The sequence below is a fragment of the Miscanthus floridulus genome, chromosome 5, assembly GCF_019320115.1.
Source record: "Miscanthus floridulus cultivar M001 chromosome 5, ASM1932011v1, whole genome shotgun sequence".
Classification (NCBI taxonomy): Eukaryota; Viridiplantae; Streptophyta; class Magnoliopsida; order Poales; family Poaceae; genus Miscanthus; species Miscanthus floridulus.
In genome coordinates, this window is record NC_089584.1 from 71,937,338 (window position 1) to 71,964,155 (window position 26,818).

Below are 26,818 nucleotides of genomic sequence, written 5' to 3' on the forward strand. Positions count from 1 at the left end.
CGTTGCGTCGCGTCTGACAATGGCTTGGCGAGGTCGTCCGATCTAGTGGCTTGGCAGTCGTGGGCACAGGCGTCGCGTCGCGTCCAGCAGCAGCACGACGACGACGATTCCTTAGAGCGAGACGAGCTAGGAGCTGGACGTCGTGCCCGTGTGGTAGTTTTCTGGAGTGAGGCGAGCGAGACGGGGGCTGTGGTTCCTTCTAAAGAGATGAGCGAGGGGGTGGGGTATTAGTATAGATGGCCAATGGTCCAGCCCAGCACGGCACCGGCCCGTGCTAGGCATGGCCCGATAGGGCACGGTACGAAAGGGCCCATCAGGCCACCGGGCCATGCCGCACCAGTCCATCGTGCCTGGCTAACGGCCTAGTCATAGCCTGTCGGGCCAATTTCCATGCATGGGCCGCCCCGATGAGCTCGGCCTTTTTAGCAGGTTAGGCTGGCCCAAGGCCCACCAAAAGCGACAGAGAGGAGGGGGAGGCGAGGAGTGGAGGTGGCGGCGGCCGCCGACAAGCTTCCCCCAGGTCGCTTGATGCCGGATCTGGCAAAGTAGCTGGCGGAGGAGGCGAGTCCAGCGAAGTAGCGGCTAGATCCGACGAAGTAGCGGCGGAGTTGGCGAAGTAATGGTGAAGTAGCTGGCGGAGTTGGCACCGGGCATGGGGTGTGGAGGAGGCGGCTAGAGCAAGACGCGTAGGGGGTCATGGAGGTGGCGGCCGTCGCCGCACTCGATGCCGTCACTTGGTGGAGGTGGAGCTCTAGAGGCGGCGACATGGGGATGGGGGAGGCGGAGTGGAGTGGAGGTGGAGGCGGTGGCATGGCCGAGGATGGAGCATGCGGTGTCGACTGCCACGCACCCACACCTAGCCGGCGAATGAAGAGAGAGGGAGCAAGGGAGAAGAGCGATGCCGCGAGTGGGGAGCGGGGAGGGAGGGGAGCTGGGCTCGTCGGCGCGTCGCGAATTGCAGAGGTGAGAGGAGGAGTGAGCACTGTGGGTCTGCGACGTGGGGAGGCCAGGAGGGGGATGTGTGGGGTCTACGGTGTTAGGGACTTATGGTTCAGGAGGGGTGGGGGTGGCCGAGCGGGCCGGCTACGGGAGCAGGCCGGCACTAACGGCCGGGGCTCTTAGCAGGCCGGCTTGCCAGGCCGTCACCGGGCCGTGCCATGCCGGCCCACATGCCTAGGGTAAGGCCCAGGCATGGGCTGCTCCTCTGGGCCGTGCCAGCCTAGGCCTGCTAGTCGCCGGGCCAGGCCGTGCTTGGGCCGGGCCAAAAAAATGGGCCTTGGGGCGGGCCGATGGGCTCGGGCTACATGGCCAACTATGGGTATTAGTAAGAGGGAAAGGGAATTCCTTGTGATCCATTAAAAAAGATCGTAATTCTCTGAAAAAATTCAGCGGACTTCAGTGTCACTGTTTTAACTTTTTTTTACCCTTCATGCCACTGCCGTCAGATTGGGCTCTAATGGTGTCAAACTGCAGGTGTGAAAAATCAAAAATATCCTTAGGTCTAAATATGTCATTAATTTTTTTAGTATCTTAACGACTTCAAATGGAAAAACTCAAAACTAGAAAGTGGTAGATCTCGTCGAGATCTATAATTTTTATATAAAAATTATCTTCATTTAATACCGCCAAAAAGATATGATTTTTCTAAGATATATTAATCATATCAAATCATATCTTTTTTTTTAGAATTAAATAAAGATAATTTTTATATGAAAATTATAGATCTCGACGAGATCTACATCTTTCTAGTTTTGAGTTTTTTCATTTGAAGTCGTTAAGATGCTCAAAAAAATTAATGACATATTTAGGTCTAAGGGTATTTTTGACTTTTCACACCTACAGTTTGACACCGTTAGAGTCCAATCCGACGGCAGTGGCATGTAGGGTAAAAAAAATGGAGCAGTGGCGCTGAAGTCCGCTGAACTTTTTCAGTGACTCATAAGGAATTGCAATCTTTTATAATGGCTCATAAGAAATTCCCTAGTTACGGAGGTGGAGGTGATTAGGAGTGCGGAGACCATAACACGAGGATGTTTTTAGTAGTAGAGATAAGACAGAAACCATAACATGAGGATGTTTTTAGCGGTAGAGATAAGACAGAAGGGGTCTACTGTTAGTCTGTTACTATTTTCGCTCTCAGTTTTTTTGGCGATGCTTGGCGCAAGCGAACGCTATATGGTTGTGCGCTTTGCACTCTACTGCCCAAAGTTCGAACCCCCTCGGGGGCGGATTTGTTGGCCGGAGGAGGCGCAGTTTATCTACGCGTTGAAAAAAATCCCCTCGTCTGCTTCACGCCAAAGCAAAGGTCTAAGGCCAAACTAGTCTCACGGGAGCTGTGGCACGGGGCAGAGGTTTGGGGGTTTTCTCGATTTACGTGAAAAGGTCTTCTTCTTAAGTACAATGCTCAGGGGCTGTCTTACCTCCACGGGTCAAACTTTTTTTTGTTGAGATGCTTGGCTTGTTGCTTAGTCACTAGCTAAATGGAACATTACTGACTTTATTTGGTACTTTTGTGTTTTTGTGAGATCCCCACCAAGAGCTAAGGACCTTACCCAGGAGAAGGCAAGAAGTCTTGGGATAACAATTATTAGCTTGGTGTACGTGTATTACCGGAGTTTGATGTAGCTTTTGTTTCCTTATTCAGGACATTAGGGGCTGTATCACACTTTGAACTCCGACTGGGTCGATGGATGCATGAAATTGCACTTAGGCCCCGTTTAGTTGCCAAAAAATTTTGCATAGTAACTGTCACATCGAATCTTACGGTACATGCATGGAGTACTAAATGTAGACGAAAAAAAAACTAATTACACAGTTGGTCGAGAAATCGCGAGACGAAACTTTTGAACCTAATTAATCCATAATTAGACACTAATTACCAAATACAAACGAAATGCTACAATGAGCCAAAATCCAAAAATTTTTGGATCTAAACGCACCCTTAGCCAGTTACCATTATGTTTGGCATGTCAATTGGAGACTATTGTAACCGATGGTCTTTTGAATCTTTGACAAGTGATGTGTTGGATTTTAATGTTAGTGTGTACTTGCTTCACATACTATCATCGCTCTTAGGAGCAACTGTTCATGTTTCATGAAAACTCCATGTAATACCAATGGTTGACTACAAGCATAATGTTTGAATATCATACTCAAAGTATCGTTTTTTAAAGTACAATACATGTTCAAGCTCCAATTATCGTGATATTATTATTTTTTCGTTGCAACATACATGCATGATCCAGTATAGATTAAAAGATCTCTGTTTATCGGCTTTAATAAAAGTGGGTGGTCTGTTATTTTTTTTAACCCATCACGTTGGTATAACAGTCAGTTCGAGCGAAGGAAAACAAATTACAAGTACCAATATTTTGTTAAAAAAACATGTACCTAAATCCCCTGTCACGTAGACGTAGCCCACACCAGTCGTGCAACCCGAACCCCAACAAGGCCACAGCCCCACGCCCACCGGGTCAGATCGCACCACTTCACAGTTCACACGCACCCGACCGAACCAGGCCGGCCCGTCTCGCGTCCCGTGGCGTCGCGCGCACCACCTTCTCCTCCCTCCCCTTCTTCCCCAGGGAGAAGAGCCAACACCTCGCCTGCATACGGACGACGCACCACCCCCCCTGCCCCCGCAACCCCGTTCCACCGCGCCCGATCTCCGGCGTCGACACCGCCGCCTCCGGCGAGGCCCTTTCCGCGCTCTTGAGGCCTCCCCAGGTGCCTTCAGGCCTTCGCACCCCGCCTCGTGGGCTTCCCCGGGCTCCCCTGCCCCAAACCCTAACCCTAGCTCCTGTCTTGGGGCCGTTCATGTTCATCCCCTGCTCCATCGGGCGCTCCAGTCGGCTCCCTCTGGCTCCCACGGCCCCGTAGGGTCGCAATTGAGGTATGTAGAATGCCGTGCGGTGTTGTGGGTGGCAGGTCCGAGTGGTCAGTGCTGGGGGACTGCACCGGCGGCTGCTGAATTGTGCTGCATTTGGGCTTGGGCGGGCGTGGGGTGGTACATGCGCTGGTCCGCTCCACGTAGTAATCGCTGAGCCAGAGTTAACTAGTAACGTGCATGGGCTAAAAGTACGTCATGTCACTTTTCAGTTTGGGAAATGGTGTGGGCGGGCTCAAAAATGTGATTTTTTCTGTACTTGTTCTGACGGTCCTGGATTTTTCTTCTGATATGGAAACTAATGACATCGTTTAAGCAGCTTGTCAGGTTGTGTGTTTTTTTTGTTACTTGATAAGGCAAAATGCTGCTATTTCTCTGTGTGCGCCATTGTTAATTGGGCAAGGGATGTCATGTCATTTGCAGCGCTTGCTCATGTTTGTTGGTCACATGCCGTTATGTCAAAGTCTGTCATTGAATTATTGTGGTTAGACTTATTTTATATCTTTTTACATGTTTTCCTTTTGCTTGAGCCTTATATGACAGGAGTGCGTTTCTTGTTAGAAACTCTGATTGGTCCGTTGTTTCAGATAGCATTAGTTGGGTGTATGTTGACCGGCGTTTGGTGCAGGAAACAGAGTGTCTCTTTTCTTGACTTGAGAATCTGAGAGGACACTGCAGTTTAATGGCACACACTTCTGACTACATGTGCATACAATGATGCATGGGCAAAGCCTGCTTCTGTGGTCCAGTGGCTATTGAGCTGTTCTCTATGGGAGGTATTGCTGAATGTGGTGTGAGCGTTGACACTAAAGCTTCACCACGTCGTGCAGCCATAGAGAAAGCTCAAGAGGAGCTCAGGTACATAAACTAATAGACCTTGCTCTGAACTTACACTACATACCTGATGCTCAGCAATGCAAAACTCCAGGCAGGAATATGATGTCCGTGAAGAACGAAGGAGGGAGCTTGAATTTCTGGAAAAGGTTTGCATTGGCATCCTTATGGTTTGCACATTGAATTTGCGTCAGAACTTTTTTTCCTTATTTATTCACTTATTGTTGCAGGGAGGCAATCCCTTGGATTTCCAACTTGGCCATGTAGCTTCGCTTAGTGTACAGTCCACTTCTGTGACAGAACAGATAGCTGAACAGAATGTGATAAGGTGATAACTAATTACTGATCTATCATTTGATAACATTGTTTATTCATCTAAGCCTTTTGTGTCTATTGTACCGCAGTGAGACCAAAGGTAGTTTTGCATTTGCTACGTCACCTCATGGGGATTCTGTTGAAAGCAGTGGCAAGCCAGGAAATTCATTGTGCCGTGAAGGCAATACAGCCGATAATCTTATGCTTTTGGATGGAGATGCCAGCAACATAGGTGGGGAGAAAATTTCGAAACGTGGAACTAAGAGAACTAATTCAGCTCAAGCCGAGCAGTTCCTGCACCGTGATGGTCAGAACAATGCAAAAGAAGAAGATTCTGGGTTGTTCCGTCTTGGTCCAAAGAGCCAAGCGTACGCACGACGTAGGTCAAAGTCTATCAGAGAGAATGCAAATAGTGCATCTGTTAGGTATCCACCAATTCCTCCATTGAGTTCTCAGCAAAAAGATGTAACGGGGTTAATCCCAGAAACCAAGACTGAGGATAATGGTGTTTCATCCATTGGTGATTCAAAACCGACTAGTCCTAACTCTAAAAATATGCTGAAAAATGCATCAGTACTGAATGATAAGGTGGCAATGGAGACGGAAAATGTTCAAGCAATTCCGGAAGGCAACCAAACATCCAAAACTGAGTTATCAAACAGCAACAATGGCAGTCCTGCTATGGAGATTTCACCAAACAGTGTGCCTGATAATTCTCATCTTACTGTAGGTGATCAGATGGCTACTGCATTTGCTTCTGTGGAATCCCCAGATGCTATTTCAAAAGTAGCTGCTTCAAGGATAGTTTGTTCTCTCCCATCTATATCCAATGAAATATCGAAAGAAGCACAAACTCTTGAGAAGACATGTAATAGCCCATCTATGGTAAGTGTGGTTGACATTCATGCAGATGGTATGGATAACAATGGTGCAACCCCTTACTCTGCTGTCAAAAGTGCTAGTTTGAATGAAAATGAAGTCGATCCAATTCATGCATATGCTGCCAAAGCTGTTACTGAACATCCAGGTCAAAATGAGCATCTTGTACCAGTGAGTGCAGATGAAATGGCTGATGAAGGCTTGAATAAGATCCTACCTGACAACCAGGATGACAAGAAAGATGGTCAACTGGAAGTTAGTAGTCGGCCTGTCGTTTTGGATGACAGTTCTACTCCTGCACATCCTGAATTTAGCAATTCCTTCTGTGCAAAAGATGAAACAGAAGTTTGTAACAATGCAGTAGATTCAAAAAATAATGCAGAACAGCTTGCTACTTCTAATCAGGGAAAAGGGAACATGGAGGAATGCAAAGATTCTGATGGAAATAATGCAAGTGAATTGAGTGTTGCCCAAAAGCTAGCTTCTGTTACTGTGCCCCCTGCCACAGACACAAGTGATGTGAGTAACTTTGTAGAAAATGATGTTGAGAAATCTAGCAGAGATCAGGAGAAGATAGCAAAGAAGGAATGTGAAGATTCTGTCGTTGCAAAGAAGGATCACGAAGATGCTATCCTCAGAAGGGCACGGTATATAGAGGTATACCTAGTATATAAACCCTTCGTTTCTGATAGTGCTCTTTTGCTTCTAAAAAGGGAAAACTCATTACTTGGCACAGGCAAATATTAAGAGGGCTGGTGAACGGTCTCTCTGCAATATTTCTTTGGAGAAGAAGCGGAAGAGCCACTGGGATTTTGTTCTGGAGGAGATGGTCTGGATGGCAAATGACTTCATGCAGGTTCTTCCTCAACTGTTCCTTCTATGAACTGAAATATTTTTGCTGTGCAGCTCCCCATTGTTGACTTGAAAAACTTATTTGAATATCTCGCTTCCATAATAGGAGCGCCTGTGGAAAAATGCAGCTGCAGCACAGATGTCCCACTGGATTTCTTCTAAAGGGCGAGCGGTATTTGAAGAAGCAAGCATTCAGAGAAAGCAGAAATCTGTTGCCAGAGTTCTGGCCAATGGTATTATGAGCTTTTGGCGTTCAGTCTATACTTTACGAGCTAGTGGTGGTATTCCTAAACCAATGCCAATAGAGCAACCGAATGAGCTAGAAGAAAATAAGCTGGGTGGGGTCAAAGCAGGAAAACCGGTAAGCAAAATGAATATACTGATTAATTTTTTTATAGTGTCCCAGAATGCTTAAGGATTTCATGTTTATTTGTAAGTGTCCCAGTTTAATGGAATTGTTAATGGCTCTTGATGTTTGAGATTCATATTTATATAGCTTGGTGTATTTGGCATTTGATGTTGGGGTGATATTGAATTTGTACAGGATGAGGAGTGTTTGGAGCAAGAAAAGTCTCATCAGTCTCCTATTCAGAGCTATGCACTTAGGCTTCTTGAGTACAACATTAATGCATCTGAATGTATGCCATTAGCCGAAGCACCACCAACTCCTGACCGGCTAAATGATTTTGTCATTTTGAAAGTACCTGACCAACTTTCAGAAGTAATCTATCTGAACACTGTTCTTTTGATGACCAGTTTGTTTACACCGTTTTGCTTTTTTTTCATTTCATCAAAGTGCTAGTAAACCTGATACAGCAACTGAGCCTAGCTCAGTTGGTGGGATATGTGGGTATCTCTCAGACTTGTGTCCTCTTTGGCTCGAATTTGGGTGCCTATTCCTTGTGTACAATGCCATCGAGTTCCTCCTAGGTTGATCAAGTTTTTTTAATAGACAGTAAATCTGAAATGACCTCACAGGATCTCAAAAAAATAAAAATGCTAATGATGCCCCCCTAATTTCAGGCAAATCTCTTTTACGGTGTAACACCTGGTGCAATGCAGGCATACAGGGAGTCTATGGAGCGTCTCTTTGTTTATAATAACAAGGTAAGGAGATAGTCTTGGTACTCTAAGAGCCTTACACTTTTTTTTTTATCATCGGGTTATTTTGTTATGGGCGTGTTTGCTTCATGGTCTCTCAGGCGAGCTGCCTGCCAGGCATCCGAAATTGGATGCCTAAGGGCGACGCTCGCGCCAGGCAAAAGCAGTCTGGGAGCAAAGCAAACATGCCGTAAATGTTGAAAATTTGAGCACACACTGAAACATATATCTTTTCGGTAGAACACATGGCCAAGTGTTTCGCCTGTGTATCATTTTGTAACGGTTAACAGTAATGCTATGTTACTAAATTGTTTATGTCTTTCTCGTTTTCTTTCTCTCTCTCTGGTCCTTATGGCTCTTGTTGAGCATCATTCACTAGTGTACCTCAACATGCTTGGGAGTAAAGGCTTTGTTGTTGCTGTTGTTTCACTTGTGACTGCTCTTCAATTGCTGGTTTCTAGGAAAGCTTCATGTGTTAACTGTTAAGCAGTGGGGTTACAAAATGCAATAGTCTCTTTCCAAGTATCTGCTTTATAGATTTTGTTTGGTATTATGGGCTATAGAATCTTGGGTGTTAATAGCTACCTTGTCAACACTAAATTGCTAACAGGAAACGCCTATAAGATCCATTTGCATTTCTGCCGTTTTCTAGGTGGTCGTAAAAATGGACGTATATTGAAATTAATATCTATTTGTTCCAGAAAGTTGGTAACACTGTACTCAAGGATGATTATGAGCCATCAACATATGCATCTGTCACAGGTATTATTATGTGTTTCATATTCTTACCAACATAAACTATATACCACTATTCTCTAATTTCTTGTGTTATTATGTGTTTCATGTTCTTGCCAACACTAAATTTTGTGTAGATGTCCCTATGGACAATGCATATGGAGATGACGAAAGGGAGGCACGCACCTATTTATTGCCTGGAGTTTATGATGGTGGTTTGGCATCAAAAAATAGTCACAAAAAGAAGCACCCTTTGCCGCAGAGGATAAATGGCACAAGGTCATATGAAATTGGTGCTGACAATCCTTATGAACCACCGTATTTGGAAAGCAAATCAGGAAACCAGCAACTCTTATCAAACGGCAAACGAACAGACTTCCTCACCATTCCTATAAAACGCATCCGCACAGCAGCTAGGCAGCGGGTTGCGAGTCCATTTCCTGCTGGTGCTTCTGGGACCCCTCAATTCACAAATAAAACAGACGCATCTAGTGGAGACACAAACTCCTGTCAAGATGATCAAAGTTCATTACATGGAGGGTCATTTTCCAGGAAGAACGCAGATATAGAGTCCACTGTTGATTTTGACAGACAATTGTTGTATGATGGTAGTGAGGTGTCTACAAAATCTAAAAAGAAGAAAAAGACTAAGCACCCAGGCTACAAGGCACTACCAAACGTGGCCGAATCTTGTTCATTGATGGCTCCTGGAAAGGTTAATGCTTTGTGCAAAATTTTCATTATTTTTGTTGGTGGCTTTGTTTGATAGAGGAAGTTTCTGGTGATTTTTTCAGGGAACTTATGATCCTAGATCTCAGATCGATATGATAGCTCAATATGAGCAGGTATACCTTTTCTTCTATATTTGATTATATTGCTTGAATAGATCATTGCAACTAACTTTTATGTCATGGTGGCTATCCATACTTCTATTTAGTAACAAATTGCTGAACAACAGCCTGAAATGATTTAAGGTTCTGAAAACAAATCTTCGTGCTAAATGAATTTAGACGTGCATCATGTAGTATAGCGCTCTTTTGTGTGTTCTTATGCTGAGACCTGGGAATGCCACAAGATAACCTAACACCACCATACTTAGTATCTGATGCATGTTTTCTCCATTCTGTGCCAGAAGGATTATATTAAAAAGAGACCGGAGACTCATCAATTCGAGTCAAATGGGAATTTTGGTACTCCCTTTATCCATTCTTCGGATAACATACTTTATCATCATATTTTCACTACTGCCACATGAACACAACTTGTTCTTATCATTCGAATGTGAATAGCTCCTCACATGTTAGGTGTTATTGATTTATCAACAGTGGTTAGTGGCCTACATGCTGCTAAGAAGCCTAAATTGTTGAATCAAGCACCAGATATTTCACTGGAAGCTCTTACACCAGTTGGTCCAATGGCCTCTCCTGCTGCATCACAAATGAGCAACATGGCAAACCCTACGAAGGTCATAAAGATTAGCACCCGTGGAAGAAAAAGTAAAGGATTCAAGGTATTAATATCTTTTTGTAATTATCATTCTGGTTATGCAGTTTTTGTATCCCACTTGAAATCTTTTTCTTGAACGTTTGTATTACTTTGGCTTACTAAAAGTTATCAGCAATTAGTTTTTGATCCATGTCTTGGTAACATAAAATGGATGGCTAGGTCAGGTTATGGTTTAGTCACTGTGAGAAGCACTACAAATATATTTACTACAATTTTCATTTCTTGCTATTTCTTCTTGCTCCTGTTGTCCACAACAACTGAATGCACTACTGAGTAAAGCTGTTTACCTTGTTATGGGTCACTTGGACATTATGTGCCTCCATTATTGGTAATGGTAGGAATGAGCAGAGTTTTTATTTCTTGAATCTGCAGGAGAGCTGCATATCATTATATTAGGAAGAAAGAGGGGGGGTGGGGGGGTGGGGGGGTGGGGTAGGGTGGGGTGGGGTTAGGAACCTGTACAACACCACGCCACCCTCACTTAATCGAACACTAATATCATGCCTTCAAACACAACTCAACCTGACCTCGACCAACAGCCGGCAGCCTCTAGGACTGGCCACTTGTTGGTGCAAGGGCAGCAAGGTAAGATATGCCTTGTGCCCTGGCCACACTCCAATGATGAAGCTCTTCCCGAGCGGAAGTTAACACCATAGTTAGACTAGGGATGATTCCATAAAAAACACAATGGTTACGGTGGATCCAGATTGACCAAGCACCTAGGATGACAATCGTATCCCCTTGTCCTGTCCAGAGACTCTCCACAGAATTTGCCCACCACTCCGCAGCCACCACACTCCAAAGACGAAGCTCTTCCCGGGCAGAAGTTAACACCATAGTTAGACTAGGGATGGTTCCATAAAAAACACAGTGGTTATGGTGGATCCAGATTGACTAAGCACCTAGGATGACAATTGAATTTAGCCCTTGTCCTGTCCAGAGACTCCACAGAATTTGCCCACCACTCCACAAAAGATGTTTCATCAGGTTGTGGACAGATAGATTGCAGACCAACCAGATGTAGCAAGCTGTACCAAACTTGTGCAAAAACGCAAGCCACCTGCAAGTGATCAATGGTTTCCTCTTCCTGGTCACACAGGATGCAATGCTCATGATGAGGAAGGCCTCTTTGAGGCCTCGAGCAAGACAATCAGCAGTCCAACATCTATTGTGGGCAACTAACCACATGAAAAACTTACATTTGCCCGGTGCCCATGTCTTGCCAGATTCTTTCCCAAGGTCTGAACTGCACCGCAGCAAGAAACATGCCGTCATAAGCTGATTTTGCAGAGTATTGCCCTGAGGAGGATTTTGCAGGAATGAGCAGAGTTAAAATACAGCCATGCTTAGCATGAATTTGGCCAATTTTCACATTCTTGATTGATTGAAGTGCTTTAGCTGTCGAGCATGGCTAGAGGGAGGCTTGGTCAAGTTTATTGGCCAAAGAACTTGTGTAGGCCCCTGTTTTTAAAAATCTGAAATATCACCTTATGAACTCAGTCACTCGCGCTCAGGGTGTGCTAGAGATGCTGATTCCAGGTTTGATCAAATATAAATTGATCTAAAATCTGAGCTGATTGCTACCTTCAAGATTTCAAATTCTTTTGAATAGTCCAACATTTTCTGTTTTGTGTTAAGATATTTAGCATTCTATGTTGCTTTTTGTAGTTTATTTTTTCTCAGAACACGCAGGAGAGCTGTGTATCATTATATTAAGAAGAAAATGGGGGCAAGAACCCATACAAGAAACCTTACACACGCACAACACAACCCACTAGGATCCTAAACGTCGCGCCCTTAACAAGAGTTGGAGACGACCACTACCACAATCAATAAACAATCAGCCCGTGTGCAAGGAGGTGATTGATGCCTCTCGCCCCAGCAAAACCCCCAAAAAGAAGCTCCTCACTAGCAAGCAATAGTGCTCTAGCTAGGTTAGGAGGTTCAGAAAACTCCACAATGTCCAGGCCTCTAAGATGGTGATGGAATCCAGACCCTTTCTTAAGTGATCAGGCACCCTCCTTGAACTTCCGTCCCACCAATCATCAAAGGAGATCTCATCAGATAGGGGAGTGAGACTGTAGCCGACTGGGCGCAGAAGGAAAAAACGGAATTGTTGTGCGAAGACGAATGTCGACATCAAGTGGTTAATATTTTCCTCCTCTTGGTCACAAAGGGGGCAACAGGAAGGGTGAGGAAGCCCCCTCCGTGCCTATCGATCAGCCATCCAACACCTTTCACGGACCACTAGCCACATGAAAAAACGACATTTCCCAGGCGCCCAAATTTCCAAATCCTCTCATAAGGACTGAAAATTACCGTACCAAGAAACAGGCTTTCATAGGAAGATTTCGCTGAATAATGCCCATCACCAGAGAACCTCCAAATGTGAGTGTCTTCCACCTCTGGTTTTAGTACTTCTGAGATGAGATCAGAGATCCCAAAGGGCGAAATACTCTGTGAAAAATGGAGCAGATATGGCGCCCTGAATATCCCTAACCCAGGTAAGGTCAGTTAAAGCTTCGAGAACTGTTCTCTTGTTCCTTTTCCTTTTGGGAACTAACACCAAGACTTGAGGGGCAAGATCAATTTATCTGTCAGTCCAAAACAATAGAGTATTTCGTCAGAAGGATGCTTGGACACACTTATGGACTGGCACATGAAATTTGGTCCAAGGATGAGTAGAATCTATTTTTCTTCAACCAACCATCTCAACCGAAGAGCCCAGCCAAGGTGTTGGAGATTAGAAATTCCAAGAAAACCACCAGGCTCTTTGGGGAGGCACACTTTGGTCTACGCCACTAGACAGTGGCCACTCTTGGCTTCTTGCAGTTTATGTGTTTCTTATTAAAAAAAGCTTTCTAAAATTCTGATCTTTTTGTTAGATGCCAGCTGGTCATTCAGGTCCTGGAAGCCCATGGTCAAGTTTTGAGGATCAGGTTATTGTCTTTGCAATATTGTGGGTCTTATTCTTTTATTTGTTGGCAATACTCTAATTTCCTTTTATACCAGGCTCTTGTTGTCCTTGTCCATGATATGGGTGAAAACTGGGAATTGGTGAGCGACGCCCTTAATAGCATTATCCAATTGAAGGTAACATTTTATTTAGGATAACTGTTTTAATTTGGTATCAGTCATTTATTTTTCTCCTTGATCATCAAAATGTACCATGCAACTATTTTGTTGCAACCTGTATGTTTGTGTTTTTCTTCTAGCACCTTTTGTATTTCTTAGGAGTAAGTCTATGTTATTTTGTGTTCCTCTTTGTAACTGATTTATATTTATAATTTTTCATGGCTTTGGATCTTAATTGTTGCAAACTTTCAATAGTCTGGTGCTAATTAAAAAAAAATATTTTCTATTTTATTATTTGATTGAAGATTTTAGCACCTCCTTCGCAGTGCATATACAGAAGGCCTAATGAGTGTAAGGAACGCCATAAACTTCTGACGGATAAAAGTTGTGGTGACGGTGCTGACAGTGCTGATGACTCAGGCTCATCTCAGCACTATCCTTCTGCATTGCCTGGGATTCCAAAGGTTAATTCCCATTTATTATTTCTTCTATTTTACTTCTCAGCTTGTATATGGAAATGATTTTTGGAAGATTATGATTCTAGATCTTTGGTCAAGCGGCTTCTAATCTGCTGCATCTTTCCAAAAATCATTATGGCGGTTATAGAAAGAAAATGAGAATTTTTTCTTCAACAACATGCAGCACATATTAACCAAAGATACACACTCATTCGTCTTTAACACTATGACCCTCTGCATTTGAATATCAGGGTAGTGCAAGGCAACTGTTTCAGCGCCTTCAAGGACCGTTTGAGGAAGAGACTCTCAAGGCACACTTTGAGAAAATAATATTCCTTGGACAAAAATTGCATCAAACTTGTAGAAAGGTTAGTATTATGTTTTGGAAAACATCATAAATGATTGTTGGTTGGGATGTAATATGTTTGTAATCTTTAGCTTACATGTATTCCCTTCAAACCTTTTGAGCTTTGACTGTCAATATATGAAGAATTACATGCATTAACGAAATGAAATTAATGTTACTAGAATAATTGCTAAGAATGCTTTCATAAAATAATTTTTGTTTTTTTACTTCATTAGTAATTTTAATAGAAATTGTCCAAGTGTCAATGTCCTAACAACTTTGTTTTCCATCAGAGTGGTAATAGTGAACCCCCTCCGTCCTGAAATGATAAGCATATTTTGTATCAGGAAAGTCAAATTTCACAAACTGACTAAAGATTAGTCAAATACAAGTTTAGGACATAAACTTGCATCAATATATTTGTATTCAAAGTTCTTTGAGATGATATTGATATTTTAGCAGTTGACAACATATTGTAAGGGTCGATCTATTTTGTATGACTTTTCCCTGTTCAAAATGCGCTTATCATTCTGGGATGTAAGGAGTACTCCCCCTGTCCCAAAAATAACTGTCATTCTTGTTTCCCGAGGGAGTATTTGCTAATTATTTTGTACTTTTTTTGCTATTGCTTGATACTTGATAGACCATTTCCTTACAGTTAGTTAGGACAACTCAACTGTTTTAGGCATGTGCAAGGAAAGTAATGGAGATGCTAATTGCATGTTCTGGTGCATTGATGGATTAGTCTCCCCTCTGTGTGATATGTACCTTTATTATTCTATGGAGCTACTAAATCATTATCCCTACTTACATTGAAAACAAAATGTTTGCATGGATATCGGTGTGAATATAGGCTCTTATATTATATTATTGATAGTTTCTTATGGTGATTTATGTTTTTTTTTCTAGAATGTATAATTCAATTTGCAGTCCAATTCAAATTACAGTCAATCATGCACTATATGATTTAACCATACTTATGTTTGGTTAATTTGAAAGTTTTGAATATTTCAGTTTGCAATCCAAGTCAGGTCACAACCCATCATGTGATGTATGGTGAAACCAAACCATGCTTCTTTTTCTGAATATTCACATTTACTCCCTCCGTCCTGTAATATAGTGTATTCTAGTGATTTTCAGAGAAATTAAGAGATTAAAGGGAGTGATTTTTCTGAATATAGTGTATTCTAGTGATTTTTCTGAATATTCACATTTACTCCCTCCGTATGATCAACATTAATACACTATATTAGGAAAACCTGTAATATGGAGAACCAGGTCTTGGGTATGTTTACTTATATAAAAAAATAATGTAACGATACAATAGCACAAAATTTTGATACGAGCTTATCCTTTTGTACTCCAAATCCCTGATGTTTTGATGCAATTTTTAAATGCTTCAATACACTGGATTACAGGACAGGGAGTATTTAAGTTATTTTGAGAACTTTACCTATAATGTTTCTTCCAATCTGGAACTCATTTTTTGTATCATTGGTATTTGCTCACAGTGATATTCATGTGTCTACATCTTTTTCTTATTAGGGTGAGATCCAGGAACTGAGGCAAATAAATCCGCTTCATACTTCTCATGTTTTTGCACTTTCTCAAGCATGTCCAGGCAACTTACCTGGTGTCATTTTGACGTATGAACTATCCACTTTGAAGTTTGAACTACCTCTCTTATCTAATTCTGTTATGAACTTACAACTTCCTATATTGTCCATACCAAACTGCCATTTTTTTTCTAATTTTAATCTTGTTATAGGCCACTTGACCTTTGTGATGGACCTTCGAACTCGGATGCACTTTCTATTGGTTATCCAGGATCTCACACAAGTGGGTTAGCTCTTCCAAACAATAATTGTTCTGTTGGTCCTACTCTTCCCACTTCAAATATGAACGTGAGATTACCAGGTTCTCCTGGTATGGTTTTAGGAAGCAATTCGCCATTGCCTTTGAATGCTCCCTCTAGGTAAATGGTTGATTATCCTCTATAGCTGATATGTAAAACATTCTGTGTTCATATTTGTTTCTGCAAAATCTCTATTGCAGGGATGCTCAGAGGTTTGGTGTACCTAGACCAACCTCAATACAGGGTGATGAGCAATCAAGAATTCATTATAACCAGATGGTCAATGGCAGAAACCTTCAGCAACCTGGAGTTCCTGTTCCTGGTGTGTTGCCATCTGGCGTTGATCGGGGTGCCCGAATGATGCCACCCACACATGGTGTTGGAATCATGACTGGACTAAATCGAGGAACACCTGTTACTAGGCCGGGTTTTCGAAGGCTTGGTTCTCCTGGAAACATGTCACCCAACAATGGTCAAGGCTTAAAAAATGCAGTAAACGTTCATCCTGGTGCCATACCGGGACCTGGAAGTACTATGTTGAGGCCACGTGACCCAATGCAGATGCTTAGGGTAAGCACTCAATTTGATATGCATTAAGATTTAATTTCTTCATATATTCTGCTGTGTTTATAATTTGGTAAGTATTCAATTTGATTTACACATGCACGCATCCACGCCCGTCCACTCTGCTATGGCAAAGTTACATTTGTGCCTTTTAATCCAAATAACAGCATGACCAGAACTACCCGCCAGCTTTAACCCATATACATCTCCAAAAGCCAGACACCAAAGTTGGCTCTCTTCATAAACCTGTCTAAGAACTCTCTGCATGATAGGACCGGCCATTGAACGCAGCCTCATTGCGGTGCTTGCACAACATCCATGCAACCAAGGTAATCAGAGAATTCAGGCCTAGCTTGAAATCACCAGGGATCAACTTGCTTATCCTTGACCACCATCCAAAGAAGTCCCTGTCCAGTGGAGATGGCGAGAGGTCTTGGTGATCATAGTGACAGAGGGTGGGAGACCACACTTGTCTAGAGAAAACACATCCGCATAAAATATGCTGGATGGTTTCAGCTTCCTGATCACAGAACAAGCATTTAGCCAGGTGAAGCAAACCTCTACGGGCCAGCTGGTCCGCCATGCAACATATATTTTACGCCACTGATTAAAGGAAAAATCATCACTTCTTAGGTAGGTGCCCATGATTTCCAAATTAGCTGCTGTGGTTCAAAACTGACCGACCCAATAGAGAGAGCTATATACACGGACTTGGTTGAGTGCTGGCCAGAGTTTGTGAATCACCAGTGATGCGTTGAAAATGTAGCAACTGTAGTTCCGAAAACTTGAATAATTGGAGCAAGGGAGACAATTCGTGTGATTAGCGAATTATTGAATATTCATGGGAAATTAGCTCCCTTAATCCGTTTTGAATATTATGACCAACTTCATGCCATTGCCATGGCTTCAGCATTATCCTAAACGCTAAACGGTAAACAGTCAGTCACCCTTTGTTTAGCATTTAGGCCGTTTAGATGGTGTTTAAATAGAGTTAAATGGACTAAACGGTTTTGTATAGTAGCACTAAAATAATATACATATTTTTGTATGTAAGAAGCCCAATAGTCTAGAAAATATACATAATTATGCACGTAAAATATAAGTGTTCTGCCAATTGATTTTTTTGGATTAAAACTAAATCCAACTCCACCTCATATACCTACGATGTTAATTAGTTGGATGTCAAATGTGATAGTTGTAATCCTCGTATTGAGTAAATAGTGAATTAAATGGTTGTTTAGCTCATTTAATCATGTTTAACTCGATTCTATTTAGACGGTTTTTAATGGTTTAAATGGGTTTAAATGGTCCAACCATTTAATTTACTGTTTAGGGCCTAAATGACAGGGTTGGCCTTTGTTTAGGCGAACAGGTGGGCTTAATGAAAAATGGTTAAATTAGGATAGCAAAGTCTAACGAAGTAATAATGGAAGTAGAAAATACTGAAAGCACTTGCAGTTAGACCTGAACATTTTGCGGAGCCGGGCCGGGTTCGGGCCGGACCGAAAAAAGCCCGGTTATTTTGGACCAAAAAAATCCCGAACATGACCATCCCACTGGGCAAGCTGGGCCTATTTTTTGGGCTGGGCTTGGGCCGCCCGCGCATTTTACAGTGTAAAATAGCTAAAAGCAGCATTTCAGACCGGGCTCAGGCAAAGAAAGTTTTTCTGGGCAACGAGATCTGTGCCCAGGCCCTGTCCACTAAGGTTCGTGGGCAGGCCAAAACCCGTCGGGCTCGGGCCGGGCTGGGTCGGGCTCAATTTGCTCAGGTCTACTTGCAGTGATGTAGCCAGAGAACAAACTAATAGGGGAGCAACACTTAATCTTCTTCCTTGAAGGGCTTGAAATATTGCCATATGTTAGTGGGACATCAAAGGAAAATGGTCAAATGCTGGTATGTTGAGCCGCAAAATTTTGTGATCCCCTTATTTATCATTCTGTTCTTATAATCTCTTTGAATTGATAATATTCCTCTCCATCATGTTATGAAATTTTTGTCATTGTGTGTGCTCATGATGGTGGCGGCCTATGTTTGGTAGGAAGTAACGTGATAACAGGAACCACAAAAGCTAAAAATTTCTACAGGACGATGACCAGCCTTGTGGCGTTGTGTCCAATGGAATTACCTAAGGATGACGCATTCAATAATTAAGTTTAGTTGAGATATGTATGTTGTGTAGTGAGGAGGGTAAGGTGTGGCAGTGAGTGAAGGAAAGCTTATTCAACACTGGATCTGTGGTTATAGAATAATGGATCAAATCCAAAATGATGATGTATGTGGACATGGTGCGGTGGGGGTTGGGTGGTTGGCGTTTGAGTGGATTGAAGAAAAGATTCTCCAATGTTATTTCGAGATGGGTTCTGAATTTCGTACATATTCGGCGAACCCTCCAGACATGGGAAGAAGCATTTAATAGATATTTGAGCTGATGGAATATATCCAAAGAACTGTATTTACATAGGAGCGTGATGAAACTAGCAGTTCCTATGCTAGATCCATGACCTAGGATATTAATATTTGTTACTACTATTACTAACTTGCTTGAGACAAAAAGGTTTACTGGTTACTATTGTGTCAAATAAAAGGCTTAGTTGCTGTTGCGACATTAATTTCGTTTGGCAAGGAAAGTTATGGATAAATGAAGAGTTTTCATTTGTGCTTTTTTGCGGTTACTAATACTATCGTCTGTTTCTTGTAGCCTGGCCAGAATTCAGAAGAGCATAGACAGATGATAATGCCAGAGTTTCAGTTACAAGTCTCACAGGGAAATAATCATGCTGTGCATTTCAGCGGTCCACCATATTCCAACACTGGGGCATCTTCACCTGTTCAATCTTTCCCTGTCCAGCAGTCCCAACCACATCAGATGCCACAACAATCGCACATGTATGGAAACACACACCTTCCTCATACCCAAGGAACAAACCAGTCAAATCCACAGCAGCAGCAGGCTTATGCTATGCGCTTGGCTAAAGAGAGACATATTCAACAAATGATGCCCCAACAACAGCGCCCACTATCTGGAGCCAGTGCAGTGTCAGCTGTACAGAATGGCTCACAGATGCAACAGCAGAGCCAAGGATCTGCAACCGGTGTAATCCCAGTTACACAGCCACAGCATAAGCAGCAACATCCTGCACAAAATGCACAAGGTAACCCAATGCTTCCCCATCAGCCTTCAGCCGCAACTTCACATAAACAGAAGAAGCAACAGGGCCAGCAGCAGCCTAGACAAAATCAACAGCAACGAAATCAAGGCAGTCAGCAAGCTAAGCTTATGAAGAGCTTAGGCCGAGGGAACATGGTGCACCAGAGTCCTGTGGATGTTACTCAAGCCAGTGGCATTTCAACAAACTGTAAAAATCAAGTTCCTGATAAGAATGTGATGCAACAGGCTCCAGGGCATTTTGTTGGTAGTAAAGGATCAATCCCATCGATACCTCAACCTGGGAATCAACCAAAGGTATACACTTCTCAGATGCCTTTGTCTCCAATGCAGACACCAGATATTAGTAATCAGGGCACAGTCAAGGGTTCTTCCAACCATACCTTGTTAACTTCCCAACAAGGTTCACTTCATTCACCTTCACAGTTGGCACAGCAACAGCAGCAGCAACTACGGTACATGAATCCATCACAGAATAATATTCAAAGGTTGATAATGCAACAAAATCGTCATGCGAACACAGATGGCAGGATTGAATTACCTGTTGACCAAGTACAACATAACCAGGTAATGTCATCTGCCTCACTTGCAAGAAGTACAGATTCAGGTAGCCCAGGCATCTCATCTATGAGCCAGCGGAAACAAGAGTCAGCCCATGACCCAAGTGCAATTACCTCAAGCTCACAGCTAGCTAGCTCACCTCAAGACACCTTTGTTGGAAGTGATAAGCTGTTGCCATCATCCAGCCAAAGCATGCTGCAAAGGCAAATGTCTGGTGGTGTGCCTATACATGGACATGGCATTGGTGGCCAGGTGCAGCTACAACAGTCTCGGCAGCAACTGCAGTCTCAGCAGCAGCAGCAGAGACCTGTTGTTCAAGGCGGTGTATATGCTCACCCCTCAAATTCCGGACCAGGATGATGATGAACCACACTGGGCCCGTATTTCTGAAGAGCATCCCTTCCCCTTGTAAAGTTACTTGTACAGGTATCTACTATTCAGACATGCTCCTTGATGTTTGACACAATTTTGTTTGCATTTAAGTTATACCAGAATTTTGAGTTAAAACCCTGAGCATATTTTGACTAAGTCCTCATGGGTATATCAATCTACTCTTGCACCCTCCCACCCCCAACTTTCTGCATAATTTTTTGTTTCTCAAGCTTTATGGCACCAAATGAATTTTCTTCTGTTTGTTTTTTTTGCCTTATTTGCTGCTGGAGCATCTATAAGTGGCAGGGCCTCTGTTTTCAGTTTTCTCATAACCTTCCTATCTTTTTGTAGGCGTCCGTGCTGTGGAAGTTGTGCGGATGATAGTGCTCAACTTTGAGCTAATTGTAGCCTCCTCAGTGTCAGGTAGATAATTATTTCTTGTACCATTTTGGCGCCACACTGCTACCTTCCATGTAGTTTGACCCTAGATTGCTGGAGGTGGTTCTTGTGAGGGCAAATTCCTGCCGTTGTCAAATTGTAACCCGACACTGGGCCCAGTTGTATATTTTGCCTTTTGAGGTCCATGTTGTTAGAGACGATCTCTTTTGTATAAGCCTGTATATTCAGCTCACAAGTCAATGAATGCAAAAGAAAAGCCTGCCTTTGCGTCAAACCAGATCCTGTTGTTTCTACTTTTCCAGTTTCTTGAGTCCTGCTTTGCGCCGATAAGTAAATGGAAATAAACCCTCACCTGGTGTTATTGGTTCAGTAATCCTATTGTCCACACAATGGTTGGTTATATCCTCAGCTATCCTGTGGTCTATAAGCTGGTGGTGGTGAAGCTGTGAAATTTAATCCTACAGTAAAGCTTGAGCTTAGCAGGTATCTCTTGGATCTTCCGTCGCAGCATTCAGAGACCATTGGTCCTCCGATTTAAATTGGTTCAGGACGTCACACCTGAGCTGTTTGGATGAATGGTTTTCTTTTTATATTTCTAGAGAAAGTGGGAATTCGAAGCTCCATGATGAGCAGGCGTGGAGGGAGACGCCACCAGCGCCAGGTCCCAAGGGACAGAAACCGGCGCGATAATCACTGCTCCCTCCATTACACACATTTTTACTTTCAGACATCTTGTTGTTTTATTCAAATATTTTGTATAAATATCATCTATTTTGTTATGACTTATTTTATCATTAGAGATATTTTAATAATGATTTATTTATTTTATAATTTACACAAAATTTTTGAATAAGATAAACGGTTAAACACGATGTCTAAAAGTAAAAAATGTCGCTCTTTTTTGGGACCGAGGGAGTAGGTTGCCTCAAGTTTTAGGTATCGGTAGGATGTGACTTCACATCAGTTGAGAGAGACGGTCGAGAGAGCCAAAACCAATCACCAATGGCACTGAAGTGCCGTGTGATTGGCGCCGCCTTGTGTGTTCTTCGGGCGGGAGGGGGGAAATCAGGACGGATTGATCTCACATCACAGTGACCCCATCTCAACTCAAAGGTGGCGTTTGGATATATGGAAACAGAGGTGGGATTACCAAATAGGAGAAGAAATTAATCTAAACCCACGTTTGGTTACATGGTTTGGGAAGAGACACGGTATGGGTATGGGTTTCGCGCTTCATCGTTGAAAACCCACCGGCGCGGGTGGGTTTGGGCGGGATACGGTGAGGTGGCATGCAAAATTACCTTTTTGCCATAAAAAAGGTGACTTTGCATAAAGCTCGGTGCTATGTTCGTCTCCCTCATCCAGGATCCCCCGGCCTCCAGCACGCGTGCCTACCCGGCCGCCGCCGCCGTCCACACCTCCACTGCGCGCGCCGGCGGCCGCGCGCCCTCGTGCCTCCACACGCTCGCATCCTGGCACCCCAGCAGCCGTGCACCCGAGTGCCTCGGCGAACCCTCGCTTGTCGCCTCGACGGCAGCGTCGTCGCCGCTCGGCCTCGTGTCCGCAAGCACAGTCAGCCCTCGCTAAATCTTCCGCCTAAATCCTACTTGGCTCCAGCAACGTGGCCGCCGACCAGCTTGAGCAGGTGATTTTTCTAATTCTTCCATCCCTCTCAGTTCCTGCCTTTCATTTTACTTCTTTCGTTGATAGATGGCTGCTTTCTCCCCCATGCTTGATGATTGGTTGTGCATCCTGTCCAACTAATCTGAAGTTTCATGTATAGAAAAATTAGGTGGAAAAGAATCACTGTTCATCAGTTTATTCCCAGATGCGTTCTAGATTAACTAATAATAAGTACTAGTGTTCTCTTACTTACTTTATTAGCCTAGTGCGTTGATCTTATATAGTATATATGCATGCTTTTGGTCTTGCCTACCAATGTCACTAGTACATACATTACGCCACTTTATTTCAGTAGTAATTTTCACTAATGTATCCTCACATGTGTAATTAGCCTGCATCCATAGGGATATGCCATTTTATTCATGAATTAATTTTTTTTACCTAACATTGACTTCACAAATACAGAGAGATAATGGCTCCAGGGTGTATCAATATCTTGATGCATCATGGAGGTGCTTTTTCAAAGCATGGTGAACTAACTTACGATGGAGGCGATATCACACTTTTTCCAAAAATTGAGATGGACAAAATGTCCTACTACCGTTTAGTGCAGCTGGCTAAAACTGTAGGCTTCAAGGAAGGCGATACTCTCTACTATGCCATTCCTGGACGTAGCCTTGATGACGCTGGTATTGACCTCAAAGATGATGCTTCTGTTTGTGACATGATGAAGTATTCGAATCAGGAAGTTTCTAGAGGTTTACATTAAGCATAATGAAAATGTTGTTAGCGCCTATCCAACTTGTGATGACGCGGCCCAACAAGTCAACACTGACGAGGTATTATTTATGCTTCAGTGTACGTAATCTTGTCATGCATATTTTAATTAATTGTGGTTTGCACACTGTTTGATTGTGTGTATATGTTTGTCAGTGCATGCCTTGTTTTGCTCCTATGTGTTTTAAGTGCAGCGAACCCAAACTTGAAGCTATTATTAATTTCAAATTTTATTTCACAGTAATGGCCCGTCCTCCGGCAAAGAGAGTCATCCTAGTCTTATGCCAACAAATGGGATGTCGTAGAATAAGGCTTCTGATGGCATTACATGTGCTAGTACTGCATTGCCTCCTATTGATTAGAAAGCATCAGATTAGGCTAATTAGGGAACCTTGTAGGTTTGACCTAGAAAGTCGATCAAAGAATTTGAATGGTATCATCTATGAAAGTGACATCTTGTGTGTTGAGCAACTGCGGATGGATAGGCGATGTTTTTGGACTTTGTGTAATTTGGTCACAGATATTGGGGGATTAAGGGATACTAGAAATGTCAAGGTGGAGGAGATGGTTGCAATGTTTCTACATATACTAGCTTACGATGAGAAAAGTCGCTCCATGAGGATAGATTATCAACGGTCTCAAGAGACGATAAGTCGGGACTTTAATAATGTGCTAGGAGTAGTGCTAAAGCTTTGGAGGGTGCTGCTTAAGAGCCCACAGCCAATCACAGACAACTATAAGGACGAAAGATGGAAATGGTTTAAGGTAAAACTAAATTAAATAATAAACAGTCCTATAATTTTTTTCCAGACTAACAAGATATTTGTTTTTTTTCATAGAATTGTTTAGGTGCTTTAGATGGTACATATATAAAAGTTAGAGTCCATCCAGTTGATAAACCAAGGTATCGATCTAGAAAGAATGAAATTGCCACAAATGTTCTAGGTGCTTATGCACCTGACATGTAATTCACATATGTATTAGCTGGTTTGGAAGGGCCTGCTGCCGATGCAAGGGTTCTCCGAGATGCTTTGGCTAGGTCAAATGGTCTCAACGTTCCTCGTGGTGAGCAACATTAGTTAAGTACAGACGACTGTCCATATACACCTACTAAAGCTTAGAAAATAAATTGTGCTTTTTGCAACGTAGGCTCCTATTATCTTGTGGATGCTGGGTACAAGAATTGTGATGGATTCCTCGCTTCATATAGAGGACAATGTTACCACCTAAAAGAATGGAGCAACCCACCTACAAAAAGGGAGGAATTGTTTAATATGAGGCACTCTTCAACAAGGAATGTGATAGAAAGAACCTTTGGTTTATTGAAGCTACGTTGAGGTATAATTAGAAATGGTTCTTATTACCCAATAGATACCCAAATTGGTATAACCCTAGCCTGTTGCTATCTGCACAATCTCATCCGACAACAAATGAGTGATGATCCATTTGAGCCACAAGTTGATGCTTTCTTGGAGCATGAAGGCAACACCTTAGGTGTGATTGACCGTACTGAATCGTCAACTGAGTGGACGGAATTTAGAGATGTTTTAGCAAGTATGATGTGGGATGCATGGAAAGCAAAAGCAAAATGTCACCTATAAATTGGCATTGTAATGCTTCGCATGGATTTTGTAGCTTACTCTATTGTTCTGTAATTTTGAACATTGTGAAAAATGGTGGTGTGGACTGAACTTGATGCTTGGTTAATGCACTAATGACTATGGCTTGTGTATCAACACATCTCATTTTTTTGTAATGTTTTACTTAGTACCCTGTGTCTATATTCAATGCAATTTTCGTTTCATGCACTAATCATTTGTATACATCTTCGGATTTTTTTTTGTATGAAATAGATGTACAAGGGACGCAAAACTATAAAGCTAAGTAAGAGGAGAGACAAGAGATAGTGGATTGCACAAGAGGAAAAATGTACTTATTGATGTATTGTATGAAACGAATGACTCTGGTTGGAAGGTGGACACATGTCACAAGTCTGGGTACCTTCAGTTTATTGAGAAAGAGCTTGCTACAAGACTCCTAAATGCTAATATCAAAGCTGATCCTCGTGTTGCTTCTAAAGTGAAGACACTTAAGAAGCTATTGTCCTATATATTGGATATTCAACAATTTGGTAGTGGCTTTGGCTGGGATGATGAAAGAAAAATGCTTGTTGGAGACAAAGAACAATTCATGGGTTGGGCAAAGGTATACAAGGACATGCACATGTACCATACTTTTTTCCAATCACATTTATTTTTTGCTAATAGCATAATATGTATGCAGAGTCACCCTTGGAGCAGCAGCTTTGTATGGGAAGCCCTTTGTGAATTTTAATAAGCTATTTGAGGTTTATGCTAGTGACTTAGCAAAAGGAGTGAAGGCCAAAGGCCCTGGAGATCAGTTTGAAATGCATGAAGAACTATCCTCAGGAAATGTGACTGAAGCAACCCACCAGTTCGAAAATGCAGTTGACTCCCATTCACAACCATCATCCCATGTAGCATCCGAGCAAGTGGAATTAAATCTGCAGCATGTCGTAAGAGGGTATTTGTAGATGATGGCATGGTTGCATCAAAGTTCTCTAATATTTTTAAAGCACTCAATAGTCTTGTTCAAGTCGAAGCAGCCAATGCAGAGGCTATGAATGCACAGCGGTGTGCATTCACCTAGGAACTTGAGGCTCAAAAGCGGACTGCTGAAATAAGGGAGAAATTGTTCACCGTGTTCACAAAAGTTTACTGAGTTTGCTTTGGATCAAATCGTGAAGGCTGCTCTAATGATTGGTCAGGATGAGGAAAGGCTGAATCTTTTCTTTACTACTCCAGATGAATTCAAACCTGAGTTTGTTCGGCAAGTCCTGAAAAAATCTAAAAAGAAACTATAATTTAATCATGCATATGGAGATCGTGTGCTCTCTTTTGTGTAGTATATAAGTAGCACGCTGAACTCCTAGTGGAAGTGGTCAACCATGGTTGACCAAAACTATGAACTTCCTTTTGGATGGTGGTCATCTGTATATTTTGATATGTGTAGTCAAAAATTCCAAGTGAGTTGCAATCACTTGAAATCCAGTGGAGTATATTTTGGTGTTGTGAAGTCAGAAGCAAATGTGACTTCCAGTTACTAGGAGTCTTGCTGGAGTTTGTATATTTTGTTAAGCTGTATACTTTGTTGCTAAAATCAGAAGATGACTTCTAGAGACTTGGCATCATGGTGGAAATTTATTGGCACTGGAATATGTACAGATGGAGTGTATGTATGTACTATGCCTTAATGAATCGATACTTCAAAAACTTGTTTTAGCCTTTGCGCTTTTATTTTGTGCACATGTCAAACGATTGATCAGAAGTGAGCTATAGCTTTGTGATGGTTTTTTTTGTCCTGAATAAGGGTATTATGGTCACTAACAAATTTATTTCCATTCCCTGACCCACTCATGCCAAAGAAGGGTATGGGTTTAAAATCTTATATTCCTATCTCATACCCACCTCTTCCTATTCCTACCTATTTCCT

General features: G+C 42.5%; 1 protein-coding gene and 1 long non-coding RNA gene across 5 annotated transcripts; both read left to right on the forward strand.

The window, feature by feature from the left end:
- The first annotated feature begins 3,507 nt into the window (after nt 1–3,507).
- LOC136450065 (chromatin modification-related protein EAF1 B-like) lies at nt 3,508–21,182 on the forward strand. Of its 4 annotated transcripts, none has more exons than XM_066450328.1 (23): nt 3,508–3,892; nt 4,515–4,744; nt 4,815–4,869; nt 4,951–5,048; nt 5,125–6,571; nt 6,651–6,770; nt 6,873–7,127; nt 7,311–7,487; nt 7,790–7,873; nt 8,569–8,629; nt 8,740–9,317; nt 9,397–9,447; nt 9,735–9,792; nt 9,928–10,112; nt 12,994–13,047; nt 13,121–13,201; nt 13,510–13,647; nt 13,893–14,009; nt 15,533–15,633; nt 15,756–15,962; nt 16,043–16,412; nt 19,106–20,560; nt 20,858–21,182. In XM_066450328.1, the coding sequence occupies exons 2-22, from the start codon at nt 4,608–4,610 to the stop codon at nt 20,492–20,494; spliced, it is 5,763 nt and encodes a 1,920-aa protein (XP_066306425.1). In that variant the 5' UTR covers nt 3,508–3,892; nt 4,515–4,607; the 3' UTR covers nt 20,495–20,560; nt 20,858–21,182. The 4 variants fall into 4 exon arrangements, with proteins under 4 accessions (XP_066306425.1, XP_066306428.1, XP_066306426.1 ...); XM_066450331.1 differs by having other exon boundaries at nt 9,738–9,792; XM_066450329.1 differs by having other exon boundaries at nt 4,522–4,744.
- Nucleotides 21,183–22,196: 1,014 nt separating this feature from the next.
- LOC136452330 (uncharacterized) lies at nt 22,197–26,575 on the forward strand. The gene is made up of 4 exons (XR_010758804.1): nt 22,197–22,550; nt 22,994–23,367; nt 25,159–25,510; nt 25,589–26,575. It is a non-coding gene; the product is annotated as an uncharacterized lncRNA (long non-coding RNA).
- The last annotated feature ends 243 nt before the right edge of the window (nt 26,576–26,818 follow it).